Source organism: Thermobia domestica, chromosome 5 (assembly GCF_964235325.1).
Source record: "Thermobia domestica chromosome 5, izTheDome1.hap1.1, whole genome shotgun sequence".
In the NCBI taxonomy this organism is placed as follows: Eukaryota; Metazoa; Arthropoda; class Insecta; order Zygentoma; family Lepismatidae; genus Thermobia; species Thermobia domestica.
Window position 1 is genome coordinate 294,576,977 of NC_137458.1, and position 19,110 is coordinate 294,596,086.

Here is a 19,110-nt window from a genome sequence, read left to right on the forward strand (position 1 = left end):
TATAAAGGTCTTATGTAGAATGTTGTTGTATACCTTAACGGGAAAGCATTTAATTCGCCCGAGGAAAGTCCAAAATTTGATAAAAATCACTTTCAATGTGATCAACTTAGTTGTAGCAATAATATATTAACAAAAAGCTCAAAACCCCAGGTGGGTTTTAAGGTGGGTTTTTTCAGGTGGGTCCAACCCGAAAAAACCCGGTGGGTTTTTTCGGGCTGGGCCCACTTGGGCAAACCCTGCTGCATTCCCTCTACTTATTCTCTTGCTAAGAACCATGAAACGTATTGAGCAATTTGAGTGCAGGCCTCAGTACGTTCATTACAGAAAATTACATTCTATGGGAATATTACTACAGTGAAACCTCTCTAAAGCGGACAGCCGTGGGGAATCAAAAATTGTCCGCTATAGAGAGGTGTCCGCCTTAGAGAGGTTTCAATATTTTCTTACGTAAATTAGTAACCAAGGTGATATGTAATCAGAAAAAATATTTTTGTATGAATCGTGTATTTACGAATATTACCAAAATGTTATGATTCCTGCATTATCCTCCGCCATCCAATACTCTATATTCGAAGCACAACATTGAAATAAGATGCTATAGTTCTCTGCACTTTACAGTTATCTCTACTTACTATGTTTTCAGTATGTCGCTTTAATTTGTGGGTTAATTGCAGTCCAGAAGTGTCTTTTTTGAGACAATATGCATACCTGCAGGCAAAAAAATACCAAACTTGTCTTCTGCTTGGTCAGAGATTCCAGAGAGACAGTAGCATAACATGTCATCCCAAACGTCGGGCAACTGTCAATCATTTTTGTGTCTAAAATAGCTTGGGTGGGAGTGGGATGCATGCAAAGGACATGAGAGTGTTGCTAAACAGAGACGCTTCATCTGGGTTGCTGAGCAGACAGATATTGCTTCCTTGGTGACACATATATAAAAAATGAATTTTTACTATACTTTATAACTTGTTTCCAGAGAAAGTGTCCGTAATACAGAGGTAAATAATAGCTATAAAAGACAGAAAATACTGTCCGTGTCCGTACTAGAGAGTGTCCGCTTTAGAGAGGTTTGCCAATATGTTTTTTCCTATTACAGTGTTTGGGGATTACAAAATATGTCCGTTACGGGAGGTGTCCGCTTTATAGAGGTGTCCGTTAGTAGAGGTTTCACTGTACTTACTTTCTGCTTCTTTTATAGAGGATGTGCAATTTAATTTTCGGTTTGACATTCGACTTGGTTAGTTTTATTCTGTTGATCACTTCTATATCCATTTTTTTGACACGATTATTATTATACGTACTTTGGTTTAGTGATAAGCAATTTAAGTGTGAGTGAAAGAAGATTCATAAAACAAATAAATAAATAAATAAATAAATAAACCATAACATCTAGTTTATAAACAGTCTATCAGTTTTCAACATTCCTGCAAAACTGACTCGTTAAATACCGTAGCTAATTATCAAAACTTTCGTTAAAAGAAACGTAAATTAAGTTTTATCGCCATGATGCCTTGCTTTTGCGTAAATTACACTTATACCAATATCAACTTTGCTAAAATTGGTCTTTTTCTCAATAGTTTCTTGTTAGGAAGATAAGAATTAGGAGAGAAGAGGCAGTATGCATTGTTGCTGTCGAATGAGCAAGAAATGTAGTTATAAATTATTCATCGGGTTTTAAAATACTACAATTCTATTGTGAAATAATGAAAGCTGGCTTCTAACATAGTTGCACGTACTGTGAGTGAACAAAACCAAAGTAGGGCCACGGTGGCTCAGTGGTAGAGCGTTCACCTCTGGTGAATGGAGTCCCTGGTTCGATCCCAGCTCGCGCCAAGTGAATTTTGTGGTGGACAAACACCGGGGTTTCCTCGGGGTTCTCCGTTTCCTCCTTTTTTCTTCATTCCACCATTTCATTCATTTTTTCATGATCACCGTCTCCTTTAGTCTACCCGGCATGATTTCATTTCATTTTAAAACCAAGGGAAGGGTTGTTCGCCACTCACTACAGCACTCTTCACGCTGTTGTAAATAGTTGAATGTTGAATCTTATCAAATGTTTGAATTACTATTACTTTTGTTGTTTGGAAATCATATGTTATAAATGATCCTGTTATGTTGTTACAATTATAAAATTATGACTTGTTAAAAAAGTTTAACGCCAGAGCTGCTGTCTCCAATGACGTGGTAGCTCGAAAGGAAATGCTTCCCGGAGCAATGAAATTTTTCCCCTTAAGGTATTTATCCAACAGTTCTTATCATGGGCTGCCAATATTTTCGCAGTACTAACATAACCACCGTTTATTGAAATTTCCCCGGAGGAATCTGAAATCAACACTGGCTGCCTCTATTATTGCAGAGTCTTTGGTTACAACGAAGCATGTGTTTTGTCCAACTATTACTTTCTTTAACTGCACAACAATTACATGGATTGCACTCTTTTGTATTATTTATGAAACAACAACGCATAAATTTTCAAATGCTGGTAATTGCTTCCAAGAAACATTCACACTGGGCAAAACGGTTTTGTTCGAGGTTTATTTACAGGGGTTTTAAATTTAATTTGTTATCACAAAAGTTTAGAATATAAAAACAAAAAATAATTTTATAAATTAAATGATACAGAAAATTCCTTTATTAAACATATATAAGTTGTAAAACAGAAAAAAGTACGTATTTCTTTAATTGAAAATGAAAAATAAAATCTTTCAGTTTTACGTCTTAGGCGAAAGGATGCGGAGGGAAGTGTATGATTGATGAAAGGAATTAATGAAATGAGAAAGTAAAGGAAACAAAACCCTGAAAAAACTCACAGACACACTGTTGTCTACTACAAAGACCTCAACCATTGTGTCCCCATTCTTCAGTTGTAGTTAAACCAATACTCGATTTGACTTATATACAATATTTCCTCATATGTGCATACGTACTATTCTGCTTTTACTTCGTAATTCTTAAACATTGCCAGGCCAATTTGTAAGTATTTGTAATAATAAAAACCTCGTTAGAGCAAAATCGCGTTCAATGTACAGCTATTCAAAACCTGATGAATCACTTGTAAAACTTCCGTATAAGCGATATGCGCATTTTCCATGCAGGCGACTGGAACCGTGATTGCTCAGTGATAGTGCGTTCACCTCTGATGCGTGAGGTCCTTTGTTCGATCCCAGCTCGCACGAAGTGGGCTTTGTGGTAGACAAACATCGTGTGTGGTGGGTTTTCTCGGGGTTCTTCTGTTTCCTTCTACTTTTTTTATTCTGCCATTTCATACGTTCTCATCATCAACGTCTCCTTTAGCGTACACGGCATAATCGTGGAACATAAAATTGAAAAAGTTAATTTGATTTTCAATAGACATCATGTTGAACCCATTATACAGGGTGCTCATTGTGCCGCGAAAATTTTGAATAAGCCATGGATTTCATATGCCATGTAGAGCCTGGAGTAAGCCGTGAATTTCGTTACGAAACAATGAAAATCTGGATTTGTTTTTTAAATTGATACAAAAACTTATCGGAAAATAGTAAAAGTCGTTTTGAGTATTCTTTTATTGTTGTGCAGCCAGTAAATGTTATTTTTATGAACTTTCCGACTGTGAAATGGAAAAATTTTGAACCTTGAAAATCTTTTAAAAGGCCGTGAATTCGATCATTTAGTTTGAATGGGAAACCTGTTATAGTTATCCTTACCTAAATTTTAGTATTCAACTCTCTTCATACATCTGTCTAGTAGTATCCAATATTTTCTGTGTATTCGAGAAAAAACGAAAGAAAATGTAAAGGTAACCAGTATTCCTCTCTGCAACTAAGCATTATTATTTAGAGAAGTTTTAAGATTATTCTTTGAATATTTTACTAATGTTTAAAAATATGTTTAATAATTATATGTTATGGTGATTTATTTATTTTTCAGAAAATATATTCATCCAGTAAAGAGACTCCTGTTACATCAATGAATAATGGGTCTTCTGAATCTGAGACTCCGCTTCGGTGTCCAGACTTGGCATCGTATAGATCCAACAAAACAGGATCAACCCCTCTTATGCATTCGCTTAGCACTTATCGGAGACAACAACATCAGGTACGCAAATTGATTTTATATGATCCATTCTAAAATTTCAGTTAGGGGACACAATGATTTAGTGGTAGAAGGGCACTTTGGACTCAGGCCAGAATTCTCATTCTACCACTTTTTTCGTAAGCTTTCATTAATCACCCGTGTCCTTCAGCAAGTAGGATATAGTGTTATAGGTAGTAGAACTATAAATTGCATTACATTGCTTTGTCCCTTTTATTACTGCCAAGGTGAGAAAAATATTCTGTAATATTTCGGTTACTGATTTTTCTTATGCGTCAAGTTAACAATTAAAGCTTCCTAGCATGCAAAGTGGAGGCCATCATGTTGTCTGAAGCCACTTTTGGGCAAATTCTTGTTCTTCGAGGCGAAACAATTCCACATTGTATCTACCTCCTGTTGGCTTTTGAAGCTTCGCCATTGCAGGAAGTGATCTGTGCAGCAGAACAAATAAGAATCCGAAGGTGCGAGGTCCAGACTACATGCAGGGTGGTGTCAGTTCAGTTCCTTCAAGTTCCTAAAGTTCATTTCGGATCGTTCGAGAGATGTGTGGCTTTGCGTTGTCTTGCTGCAGAAGGACTCGCTTTGCCTTCACCAATGCAGGGTAGTTTTAGTTCTTAGTGACATTCATCCACTCCAACTGTTGGAAATATAGATTGGCATTGATGATTGATCCTCCGGAACTATTATAGTGAATTACCGTCTCATAATTTCAGCAAACGCAGAGCATTATCATGTGTTCGAATTTCCCGTGTTTGGCACAGGTTCGGTACCTGGCCATTGTTTAGCCATTGTTTTGCACGTAAGCATTTCAGAAATATATCCGCTTTTCGCCGCACGTTGTTCTCTTCTGGAAACGCGTATCATGCAGGTTTTGCAGGAGTTACTTGAACATATACACACACATCTATGCTTGAACTGGTGTAAATTCGTAAAACAACATGACAGCTACAGATCATTTTCATCGAGATCGTAAAGATGATGAGCCACACTGGACTGTGAGATGTCGAGCTCGCCTGATAGCCCCCGGATGCCAGTCGTCAGATTTGTCTCAACGGCCTGACACATGACGTAGGATTCATGATTTTCGGCTTACCTGGCCTTGGCTGATGGGCGAGATTCTTGCAACCCGAGCGAGAAACCATGACTCTGAAAAGTGACGCTAAACTTATACAAACGAACTGAACGAAATTTCTGAAACCATCTAGTTATTGTGTCGTGAACAGCTGAACCTTTCGCACAACAAATGTTTTGTGTTGCCTCCGTTACGTTATAGTCTACTTCTAACTTTAAAGCAAAAATTATCACATTGATTTTATTGCACCATTATCTTTGCGATTGCCAAATCACATTCAGAATTTCCAGAACACAAGCTTACTACTGCCTGTACCCGTGCTAGCGAACATCTTTGACAGCTTGATCTGCTTCGATCATGCAATATATATGCCACAAATAATGCATATATGCCAATATTATAAAACTTATGACTTACCCTTATAATTTAGTGTTTATAAAAAAATATTGTATAATTCAATGAACAGGCTTGATGAGAAATTTACTAAAATTAAACTGAATATTATATATATATATATATATATATATATATATATATATATATATATATATATATATATATATATATATAAAATATGAAAGTAATAAAATGAATAAAACCTAGTAAGCAATGTAAAATAATATTGAGTATGAATATTATTGTACATTTTAGAACATAGAGACAACTCCTCGTAAACCACGAGTGCTGGAGAATCAACCTGTTGCCGAGAAGGCCGAGAGCTTACAAATTCAGGATGATATTCCCAAGAAAATTAAGAATTTTCATCAGGAGGTAAGTGTTTAATAATAATAATTATGATGTATGGACTTCCCTGATTTTTCTGTCAAATCAAACATGTTAATGTATGTAAAAGAATAGTAGATGCACTTTTATATATACACATCCATACGCTTTGGAAACAATAGATTTGAAATGTTACGAGCAAAAGCCTCCACTGAAAGCCTTATCATTTATTCTGACTTAAGAAATCAGAAGTTCATGTAGAAGTCATGTTCAGAAGAAGTTCATGTACATACTTGCGTGGTCAAGTAAATAATGCTTGTGCTTTGTATGCGGCTAGCCGCGGCTTCGATTTCTCGTGTGATGTGCTTGCCGTGAGCACCCGCGAAATAATTCGGTTACAATGTAAGAAGTAAGTCCTTTTCATGTAGCCTCGGAGCTGGTAAGAGACGGTAAACTCTATAGTCAGTCATCAACCGGAAGTCATCACTTTAGGAAAACAGACAATAATAATAATAATAATAATGATATGTAATGGACCGGTTTGATGCATTACAGCATTTTATGTTATTTTTCTGTTTGTGCCCTTATTCTTACCAAAGTAATCTTCAGAGTAAAGGATGACATAAAATTTATCTGTACCATAGAAATGCTGGCAAAATTGACTGTGAAACTAATGCCTGTTTTTATTCTTCTTCGCATGACAGTTGAAGTTTGATCGTTTTATGTTAGAAAGAAATAGTTTTGGCATGTATAAAATAGGTGGTTGAAGTGTGTGATGCATAAGTTTCTTGTAAAGCGATAATTTTATATATATTGCTTCTGGACGAAGTGTAGTAATATAAATAATGTCCAGCTAAATCTAAACGTCCGGAATACATAAAGATTCCGTGAATGAAATATATTCCTTTCCTCGTATTCGTATAGAAACTTTCTGTTTAATTTCGAATTAGGTCAAACAAATGGCGATAGCAGTCACAGTTGTAATATCAATTCTCAGGTATTAATTCTATTGTATAATGCGTCGACTTTATGCGTTAATGTAATTTCATGTCTGACGGGCTTCATGCTATTAAAGGAGATCATCTGTGAGATATTCCACGACGAAGAGTATTAATTATAATATATAAATATTTGAAGTGAATCGATGAATCAATGAAAATATATATGAAATAATATAGCTATGATAATTATACAGGGTGGGCCATAAGTCCCTTACCACCCCTTGTAAAATCCGTGTTCTTGAAAAATAGTGAACAACAACCATGTAGTAACATAGTAGGGCGAGGGGGAAGTCGGATTGTGATGGTGACCAAGATGGCGGCCATCTTGAATTCACGTCAAGATTTTTAAATGGGAACATGGTCATGCGGCACATCATTTTAGTCTAGAATTTAAAGACAAACACAATGGTGAAATCGGTGTGTTGATATCTTAATTTGTTCCAAAGTTACAGGCATTTCAAATTGCTAATTTTACCGTACTGTTTCTGGTGTTGCAGGTGAATAATTATGCCGCTAACGACAGCAGAGAGGAAGGAGTTGATCAGGGCATGGGGAGGAAGGAGTGCAAGGGCTGTAGCAGCTGAATTCAATGTCAGGCACCCAGATCGACATCCTGTGTCCCATGTTAGTGTCGCCCAACTCTTCCAGAAGTTCATGGATACTGGTTCCATAACAGATAAACCCAGGTGTGGAAGACCCACGACCGAAACAGATGAAGCCACATCAGTAGCAGTGCCGGCATCATTTGCTACATCACCACACCGCAGTACCCGTCGTCTGTCCATGGAATGTGGTGTCAGCCGTACATCCATCAGACGTATCTTACAGAAAAGCAAGTGGCATCCGCACAAATTGCAACTTCAACGTCATCTATCTGAAGATGACGCTGATCGTCGTGTGGAATTTTGTGACTGGGCCGTTGCACAGTTGCAAACGGATCCCACATTCCACACACAAATTTTATTTTCCGATGAGGCCAATTTTTATGTCACTGGGGAAGTGAATAAGCAAAACTGTCGGTATTGGTCCCCGACAAATCCTCAGTGGGTTGACCCTTGCAAAATGGTAGGTACAGGCAAATTAATGGTGTGGTGTGGTCTATGGGGCACCAAATTAATTGGTTCATTCATCATTCCTGGTACCCTCACTGCTGAACGGTATTTGGATGTGTTGCGTGATCTCATCTTCTTTTCCATATTGTTCGAGGACGGCACATTTCTACTCTTTTTCCAGCAGGATGGTGCCCCTTCGCATTACGGATTACAGGTCCGTACCTATCTGGATGAACAATTTCCTGGATGTTGGATCGGGCGTCGTGGTCCTATTGAATGGCCAACACGATCACCAGATCTTCGGCCTTGGATTTTTATCTGTGGGGTCTTCTGAAGGCAAAGGTATACGCCGAAAAGATCCGGGATCTTGAAGACCTGGAAGATGCAGCCTGTGCTTGTATTTCACCAGAAACTCTTTTGAGAGTCATGGACAATTGGGTTGAACGACTTACCTTGTGCATAACTCGGGATGGTGGCCACGTAGGGCACGTGCTCGCCATGCGTGACAGGTAAAATTAGCAATTTGAAATGCCTGTAACTTCTGAACAAATTAAGATATCAACACACCGATTTCACCATTGTGTTTGTCTTTAAATTCTAGACTAAAATGATGTGCCGCATGACTATGTTCCCGTTTAAAAGTCTTGACGTGAATTCAAGATGGCCGCCATCTTGGTCACCATCACAATCCGACTTCCCCCTCGCCCTACTATGTTACTACATAGTTCTTGTTCACTATTTTCCACGAACATGGATTTTACAAGGGGTGGTAAGGGACTTATGGCCCACCCTGTATATATTGAGTACGTAACTTGATGATTCTCCTTAAGCACTTGATAGCCAATGATGAATGTAAACATGAGTTGTGCGTCACGCTTTCCTTAAGTATACCTTTAGCGTCTTACCTTTATTTAATCATATGTCGAATCAGAAACTGTTATCGATCTTAATCTAATTGAGCTAAATAAAGAGTAATCTATTTGTATCGTATGTTGCTTTAGCTCTTTTATTTTCCATCTGTAATATAACTGCAACCACAAGTATTCCTGATGTCTTACAATGCTTCTTCTCCTGGTGTGGCTTTCCTGCGTGGTGCAACGTATCTGCAATCGACAGTCCGATGCTTGCAGCTGATGAAATAATCACTTTGTGATATAGCATATCATCAGCCAACAGATATAAGAAATCCAGAAAGAGTAGCATTACAAATAATTAATAATAATAATAATAATAATAATAATAATAATATCCATGTCATTGCTACTGACGCCACCATTAAACTGTAATCACTTATTCGTGCATTCAATTTCCAATTTTAATATTGATCTACATAGAACAAAAATGATTTTCTTCACCTTTCTTTTTTTTTCAAGCTGGAAGTTGCAGAAATCATCTACTTCCGGTTTTATCGTTGACTGCCATAGAGCGAAAACGATAATAACTTATATAGCAAGAAACAATATTCTGCAATCAGTTAACCGTCCCTAGAATATATTCCATCCTCATTATAATATCTACTAAAATTGGTAGTGCTAGAAACCTGTTGCCACTTTCGATTTCAGTATTGAGAGAATATCACCATACAAACCAAACTCCTTCGTGAGGTGTACACGCGACACTGCTACTTATTAAAATTAAATGTTTTAAAATGAAGCCGAAGAAGAAACTTTTGTGTCCGTATCATGTTATGTCATGTCAGTGATTCACAGGTAGATTTAGATGTGTATTTTACTTTATTATTATTTTCTCTGAGAAGTACTCTCTTTCAATCACGCTAAACGTTTAGTTTCATCAACTCTTCGTATTATTTATTTCTGTTTATTGTTTGTTCTAGGTTTTAGTTCAACAGACCATAATTTCTCAGGCAAGCAAAGCTATTAACATTTGCAATGCAACGAATGGAAGCTCTGGCTCAGCGCAAGAAGTTGAAGGAGAAAGGTTGCTCCTAATAGCAAGTAAGTGTTTTACTTTATTTTTTGTTCGTTCAAAAAAAGGGTTATTTCTTTCACTTCAATGTTATATCATTTTAAATTTAACAAATATACATTTGTACTATTATAAATGTGGAAAATTTTGAATAATTTTATTTAGTAGTACTCGATAATTAACCATATAGCTTATAAAATCCGCAGAGAGAAAAGCTTGCCGCTGGCTAATAACACTCCACCTAAGATCCTCCATTCTTCTTGATCTATTCTAGTGGCACGGTGGCTCAGTGGTAGAGCGCTTACCTCTACTGCGTGGGGTCCCTTGTTCGATCCCCGGTCAATTAAATTTGGAATGAAAAATTAAAATGAAATCTTTAAGTTTTACGTCCTATGGTTATGCCAGCTAGAGTATAGAACATGGTGATGGAAGGAAAATGATTGAAATATTGGAAGAGAAATGAAGAGAGAAAATGAAGAAAGTGGGAGGAAACGGGAGAACCCCGAGAAAACCCATATGCACGGTGTTTGTCCACCACAAAGTTCACTGTGCACGAGCTGGGATCGAACCAAGGACCCCCTGCACCAGAGGTGAACGCTCTATCATTGATCAAGCAAGTTTGTGAAGAGCATATCGTGTCCGTAGATTTCCTCGAGGTACTCCCGTTTCCTTCCACATTCTCATTCCACCTCTTCTTCCATCATCATTCACTTGCCTTAATCGTCCGTCTCCCTTAGCCTAAAGGACATAAAAACATGGGACTTTAAACTGAAAATAAATCATTTTATTTTTTCTTGATGTACCCAAAAGTCTCTTTCGCAAAATAGTAACATGACAGTTCACTGATAAAACTGTCAACTCTGGTGCTAGGGGTCTTTGGTTCGATCCTAGATCATACTAATTTGTGGTGGACAACATCGTGTCCGTGGATTCTCCCACTTCCTTTCACATTTTTTCACCAATTCTTGATATTCATTTACTTTTATTAATTGTTCTTCTTCTTTAAACTAAAGGGCATACCCATGAGACATAATAGATTTAATTTTTTTCTCTCTCGAAAAAAAAGTTCTAACTAGATCTCAATACATTCCTCACGTACATTCTTTTAAAGCGGTATCGCATCTCAGTTTGTTACAGAAAATCATATAAATGCAATACATCTATGATCATAATTTATTACCGAAATGATCTATTTTTGCGACAGATACTTTATATTCTTGCCCTTTCTTCATAACAGAACGATTTTTTTTAAAAATCATGTCCCTTGAAACCCAGACCTTTTCATGTAGGTGTTTGACGAGCGTTTTCAATAGCAATTCTTATGTTTCTATCTGTTTTCATTCCCGACAAGTACATTAAAAGATGTCGAATTTTGAATGTACTTTATGTTAAATATTTACTGATACTTCGTGAAGAACACAGTTGATTTGAAAACTTCTTACCTTAGGTGTTCGTAATGAGAAAATCAGTCGATTCTTGCTGTTTTCGTTTTAACCTAATTAGTATGGATAGGTTAAATTTACTATTGTCATTTCCATTAAGTGACAGCGAATCGCTACAGTTTTACTTGTTAACTAAACAAATTATATCAGCCGTGCGTAATTTACCTTTTTGTAAGTTCTTTTGTGTTGTCAATTGATGTGCAGTGTCCTGGGAGACTAATCCAGTTACGGTGGTAACGAATTTGAACATGGAAACAATCCGTGTTCTGAAAGTTACCTAGATTAGCATTATTTTGTTTTAAATGACGATCATCAACCGAAAATTCGCGGAAGAATGTGTAGAAATTAATTAATGTGGTCACCATAATATCAACGTACGCCACGTATATAGGTAACATTTATTAAGTTGTCTATTCCAGGGCTCATAGTGAGTCACTTTTTTAACTAAAAGTTAGTTTTTTTTTTTCAAGTTGGTCACTAAAAGTTACTTTTTTTAAAATTTGTCACTAAAAGTTACTTTTTTGGGAAGTAATGTGACTTTTTCGGGTGATTTATGTTTTGCATTGGCAGTTTTCTAAGAAAGATATAAAAATAAATGGAAAAAGGCATAAACTTGTTACTCATTACTCTTCTGAAAGCTTCAGTACTTGCTGCCACATGTGAAACTGACAGCTTTATTTTCACTTCAGCTTTTATTCTTTTTAAAGCACAGTGGATGGATGGTGGATGCTTAAGCTCTGGGATTGAGAACCCTTCTGTATCTATTCTTTCTTCTATCATAATAGTCTTTTAGTTTTCCCTCGTAATAGTTAACACTCCGCTCAACTTTGTGTGTGTGTGTTTCTGTGGTTCATTATGTTCGTCTTGTGTTATGCTTCTTGTATGTTCTTCTTAAGAGTAGGTGATGAATTTGAATATTTCATGGCTTTGAGAACGCTCAATGCTAAGTTAAATATAATGTCTGAAATGAAGAAATTCGGAAATAGGCCAGAACTGGTTCCACTTATCCAGAAGCTTCTTGCATCTGCTAAGTCTTTTTACCGTAACTACAAAGCATACTTAGAAAACCTAAGAAAGGAGGAAGCTCAAAAAGAAGTAAAGAAAAAAATGGAACAAAACAACAAAGACAGAAGTGATGGAGAAATTGACAAAGGTAAAAAAAAAGGGGGGGGCATGATGAGAGTTTGGTCACTTTATGGTCACTTGTTCGTGTGCTTTTGGTCACTTTATGGTCATTTTTTCGTGTTCTTTTGGACACTTTTCAGCTATTTACAAGAGACGAGACCGCTATGAGTCCTGCTATTCTGATCTTCTAACTTTTAAGGATAATAAAAATTTATTTCATTCCGGGTTTGGTTCGGCAAAAACTTGTTCCTTTCATATTAAACTTGTACAATGATATCTGTTAACTTGGCCCCATTCTTTATGGAAGCTGCATTTTCCCATAAGACTTGTATTGCTTTTGCTCTATATTTATTTTGACCACCTATCTAACTTGAAACTTGGCTGAGTTAAAGCAATGTTATTCTTATGCTGTTAATGCGGAATTCATCTCTGCATAATGGACACTTGCGTGATCTTCATTTCTTAGAAACCCTTTCAGAACATCTTTTACTTTGTATGTTTGGGTTGATCAGTAAACCCAAGGGAGAAAGGTTATAAACTACTCCTTGACATATTCCTAAAATAAAGCAGATTGTACTGTTGTCACATGAGAAGACAGAAGGTGCTGCTAAGCCTTCCCGTTCATATTGTGCATTGCAAAATACTTTGTAATTCAGTCCAGATTCATTGAGCTATGGGTGTTGTTTGTTTTCGTCACGTGTTCGGATTCTTTTCCTTCTTGCGGGCTTGCAAGAGATTGTCAACAAATGACGACCGGATTCATGATGTAAAGTGTTGAAAAGAAAGGAAAATAACAGCATAAGTATTTTTTTTCCATTCATTCATTCGTTAGTTCGTTCTGCTCCTTGCTAGTTAACACATGTAGCAGCTGTTTATAAATGAACGCCAGAATCACTTTTGGTGTTTCTCTACTATCAGGAGTGGATAGTGCGGTTATTCTGAGTCTCTTCTGGAACTAATGATTGTGTCTGGATTTCTCGTTAGAGATGGAAGGAAGAAAAGAATAGAGAATGTGTCGTAGCATTTCGTTGTTAATTAGCGTGTCGAAGTTACATTTAAAACCTAGTCTGAAAGTGACAAACTGATACTGATATATTACATACCTTGTTTTTATATCAAATACAGAATTTTGTTATACAGGGTGTTACAAAAGTTTGTCACGATATTTTGGGAATTGATTCCTCTAATCAAAATAAGAAAAAATGTTTATATGGACCTGTGGTCGGAAGTGCATAGTTTCGTAGTTATACGGTGTCGAAAACGTGAAAAAATAAACTTTAAAGGTCCATAATCCCACTACTGTAGGACCGATCGTAGTCAAGACATCATTGAGGAACTAGTATGTGAATTATAAAATATCTATCTTTCAGAGCCCCCGATACTTGCACAATCATTTTTAGAGAGGCTGTTTGGGAGTACTTGATCACTTTCCACCTACCTCTCTAAAAATTGGTGTTCAAGTACTGGAGCATTCTTAAACATGGATATTTGTATAATTTATTAAGTGCTAAAGTTCATTTGTTTTACGTTTTTGACACCCTATAACTCCAAAACTATCAATTTTTGAGCACAGGTTCATATGAACTTATTTCTTCTTTTGATGTGAGAAATACGTTCCCAAAATAGTGACACATTTCTGTAACACCCTGTATATCGTTTATAAAACACAAACTAATACGTAGATTATAATTAGTTACTGCAGAAAGGTTAACAGTACTATCTATAGTTTTTCTTTTAAAGTTTATTTTCTGTAACTTGATCATTTTTCAGTGGAACCGATGGTGGCCAACAAACAGGTACCATTATATTTAATAAATGGCCGCAATTTCCAATAGTTAACTTACTATGGACCCGCTTATTAGAAACGCGAGTCTTCTGTAAATAAATGGTACATACAAATGTTGAATCGTAAATCCCGTTTATTGTCCGGGCAATTGAAAAAACAAAAACAAATTTAGTAATAACATTATGCTACTACTGAAATTATATAACTAATATATGAATTGATTCTTTTCAGCGCTGAAGCGTAGAGCTTTGTTAAGCGAAATCGAGCGCTTGTCAACGGAAACGGCTTCAGGAGATAGAGACATATCTAATGAGTTGTCAGAGAAAGGTTCATTAACTATCAGTGAAATCACTTTACCTCTCAAGAAGACGTACTTAGAACAAATGCATAAAGGTAAGTAGTATTAGAGAAAGACTTTTTTCAAATGAGAAAATATATAAATTATTATAGTTTCAAGATATAAATTTAACATACCAGTTATGTACTGAACACAAACATAACTAATTTTTGATAGTAAATAACGACAACTCTACGCAGTTAGAGCAATCGCTAGTTTTAAAAATGCACATTTTGATATCCTGTCCTTGAATTATTTTTAGGCGGTAGTTTAAATCTTCGCTTTGTGTGATGATGTGGTAGAAACATGCTTAAAGTGAAGCATGTGTAATTCAAATTGAATTCATGTCTTCTCCGTCAGTTCACTTTGCGGAAAGCTCCCAATCTAAAAACTTGTCTCCTTTAACACATTCACATGAAATGTAAACGCTCGTTGTTGCTATGGCATCATCTTTTCTCATAGGACTTTCTTCTCAAATGCATGGAAGAACAACCAACACTCAATATTCGGAACAATTTGCTGACGCTTTGACTTAGTTCAGTTTCAAACGCAGCTGAATTCTCGTGAAAATTCATATAATACCCATTACAACAATAGCTTAAAGTATTAAAATAGGAGTTATTATGGAACATGGTGTAAAATGCGAAGGTTTTGTCAAAATTTTACGATTTTTTTAACGTGCGTAATCGTTTCTATAACTTTTTTAAACGAAAAAGTTTGCTACTTTTGCTCAGGTTAGATGTATTAAATTCGAAATTTAATGCTCAGTAGTATGGAGTAGAAAATGTAACTCATGAATATATAAGTTTTGAGAAATGATTCTAATTATTTTTAAATTCGTAAACAATATGATTCTCATTTTGAATGAGTTATTAGTAAATTTCAAATTTTTAATCTTTTTACTCCTTGGCATATACAGCTGTCTGTGAAACGGCGGGCTCACCAGATTGATAAATACACAACCTGTTGCGAAACGGTCTCAGCCAGCTGCGAGACGATCTCAGACATCGATATCTTTTTTCTGTAGTTCTAGCTTCATAGCAATATATAAAATAACCTGTCGTATGCTGGTTGAAAGCTGAAGAAACGATCTTTCGAGTGATATACATATATACTATAAAAATAGCATGTCAAAAGTTAAAAAATAATAATAATAATAATAATAATAATAATAGTTACTTACCAATAAATCCTTCCGTGGGGAAAATAAACACTCTCCACACGTTTCGGAACACCAAGTTAGTTTCGTCTTCAGTAGTAAGGTAACGAGGATAAAAACAGATGAGAAAACAAGGTGTAGAAAATGGAATACATACCACTAAATGAATAAATATAACTTAGAGGATGCTAAAATACCACAAGCAGTGCACAATGCCAAAGAATGAGCTAAGTTGAAGGAAGGATCCAAAATATACATCTAAGGTAGGTAACCAGATTCTATCAATATTGCCAAAATCCAGATTTAAAGCTGGTTAATATTTAGGAATACAGAATGATTCTTTAGTCTCCTGTTTTTCTTTGTTTTTGCTGAACCTATCACATTAACCTGCTTTATATTGTATGTTGTTTTAAGTGAAGAGTCAGTCTAACATGCAATTTTCTTGTAACTTTTTTGATTGTATGATGAGTGATTTTTGATTCACTTAAAACAATACACATGTTGTTTATGTAGATTAAAGAGAGAATAATAATTTTTGAGTGCTTGTTAGTGCTTGTTATTTAATTATAAATTTGCGTCCTGTAGCGTTCATTACCAATAATTTTACGTAATTTAAATTCCTTGGGATGATGTCACTCTTTTCCGTCCAAATATAATTTGTGTCGGGAGAAATTCCTAAACCTTCAGATGCATTATGCCAGTGTTTCTCCGTGACTTTGTAGCTATTAACACTTCAGTGTTCGAAAATGATTCTTACAGCTAGGTACAGCACTAGACTAATGTACTCATAGGACTGCTTGAATTCAAATAGAATAGTAAAAAATTATGCTTATTTTTTAGGAATACTTTTTCAATATTTTAACTGGTTCGACAGACTTGTTCACGAAGTAAGGATAAGTTGTGGAGAAATCCAGTAAGATGTGAAAATTTTCAGTTAGTATTACTCAGAAGTCGTAAGAGTTGTAATGAGCGTTATGTTAAGATGCCTTCTTATAAAAGAGTACTCAGATATTCTGTATTGTCAATCTTGTCAATATTTTTATTGAATAATGTGAAAATTTGGTTTGTTTGTTTGTTTTCTTGTTGGAGTTTAGCGTCCCATATCAGCACTGAAGCTAAACTTCAATAGTTTAAGAGTCTTCATCCCGGCGAAATTAAAATACCGCTAATTTTACAGTAATTATGTGATATCTTCAAATAGATAAAAGATAATTGAAATTTGGAACAAGAGTGCCCTAGACAATATTATTTTGCGTGAGGTACCTTTATCACAAGTCACCTGGTGGCTTTATGTTTTCAGCTGTTTAGAAACGCGAAAATAAATGCCGATTTTCAAAATGGATCGAAATCGAAATCAGATAAGTGGGTTGTGATAACGGTTTCTCATGTAAAATGATATTCTTCCACATTTGGATTATCTTTTATCTATTTGAAGATATCACATAATTAATGTAAAATTAGCGGTATTTTAATTTCGCCGGGATGAAGACTCTTAAGGTGGAATCCGAACCATCGCAATATATTTAATGTTCTCCCACTGTAAATTGAACCAGGCACCACCTGCAACACAGGCGGGTGTGGTTCCCACTACACCAATAGATAGGGTAATACCATTATGGATAACGATGTTTTAAACTTATTATTGACAACGCTGAATTTATAATGATTATGTAAAGGAATCTCAAAGACAGCTTTTATCAGGTCTCTTAATAGTAGTCAACTGACAATTTCCCCACCTTCACAACCTCATCCTTACTTTGCAAATAAATGTGTTCAATATAGTTAAAATGTTGAGGAAATAATTTCTTCAAATAGAAGATTTAGGTTAATTTTGCATCAGTAGTGCGTTTAATGAAGACATTCTTAAAATAGCATACTCTCTATTGGAGAATAAGCCAGTAGATCCTTGGATAGACAAATCGTTTAGAAAAGCGTCGAGTTTCATATCTGAAAGTCTGTTACGTCTTCAGTTAGATACAATCCTTTCTATTGTCACGTATTATACAAAATGTATGCACATTACAGCACCAACTAAAAATATCCTTGTGAAATACTAGCACTCGCTCTCGACGTTTTGGCAATCATTGCCAAACTGTTAACAGCTCTTATGTCCAGACTTGTACACAAGTTCTCCAAACTGCTGAATATGTAATTTATAGCAGCTGGTATATTCCAATGATCACCGGATTGACAATAACAATAATCTAGCCAACTGACTGTCTCATGGATTCGAAACTCGCTCAGGGCTTGGATGTTAGTATTGATCTTTCATCCAGTCATCTCATCCTGTTTAGCCTAAGGTAGCCTAAGGTACTAGGATTCTGTGAGCCACTCGCGTGAGCTTCAGCTGCTAGCTTTACATTGTCTTAAATGTACACCTTCACACATGCGCTTCGGTGCAAGTGAGCCGCGGCTCTAAAGTGCTGTGAAGATCACCTCGCCAGTAGCTGGCTCGAGCGGGCTGCTGGGGGGGGGGGGGGATAATACGCAGTCTTATAAGAGCCCTTCACACGTGAACATAACTCAGTTGGAATGGAGAAAAGTATACTTATATTTGGTGTTGAAAATTTTCTCATTTTGGCGTTACTCTGATGAAATGCACACTTTATACTATTATACAATTTGTCAAACGAAGATATAGAAATTCCAAAGTAACTGAAAATTTTCTTTCATCTTCTCTCAGTTTAGGAAACAGACTGTAAAATGAACATTCTTAAACTCTTGATCGCTTTATAGGATGAATCTACATTGTTCTATATTTTCTCCTTTTTTCTTGCAATTTATCGCCAAGATTAAAGTTGCAGCTTATTCTGGCTCTAGCACCTCTGCCATTTTGGTATCACGATCTTTTGAGCGGCTCACTGCCTTCACACTACAGGTTCACATGAGTGGCTTACAAGATCCTAGTGTGAAGGCAGCCTAAAGGTACATAATATTCAAAATAAATTTTAAAATAACCAGATTAGTGGTTACGAGTCCTAGTTCTTCCTCAACCATAGTTGTTTGTTGGTTTGATTTGATATTCAGTTTATTGTTCCTTTCAGCAGCCAGGCTATATGAGACGTGAGCCTACAGCTTAACGTGGGATCCGAACCCCATGAGCTCCTGCCGGGAATCGAACCTGGATCTCCCATGCCAAAGGTGTGTATGCTAACCTCTTAGCCACGAGGAACCTCTGTTGTTTGTGTATTGTTCGTATTTCGTCATCATAATTGATTTCTCATCGTCCCAGTGCGTTGATGTATATTTTCAATAATAATAATAATAATAAAATATTTTTAGCACGGGACTCCAGGGTTCCATTACCGGTGGGAGCTTGTATGTTTCGGATCCCACGTTAAGCTGTAGGCCCACTTGACATACATCCTTGCTGCTGAAAAGGACGCTAAACTTAAGTCTAATTTTCAATAAAA

The 19,110-nt window shown here is 36.1% G+C and overlaps 1 protein-coding gene across 3 annotated transcripts in view; it reads left to right on the plus strand.

Moving 5' to 3' along the window:
• The window catches only part of LOC145686712 (uncharacterized), a 119,851-nt gene that overhangs the window by 73,954 nt on the left and 26,787 nt on the right, over positions 1-19,110 (plus strand). For all 3 annotated transcript variants that reach the window (XM_081760289.1, XM_081760290.1, XM_081760291.1), the window contains exons 8-11: positions 3,910-4,077; positions 5,798-5,917; positions 9,757-9,877; positions 14,433-14,594. In XM_081760289.1, coding sequence (XP_081616415.1) covers positions 3,910-4,077; positions 5,798-5,917; positions 9,757-9,877; positions 14,433-14,594 — 571 coding nt within the window. The remainder of the gene's footprint in view (positions 1-3,909; positions 4,078-5,797; positions 5,918-9,756; positions 9,878-14,432; positions 14,595-19,110) is intronic.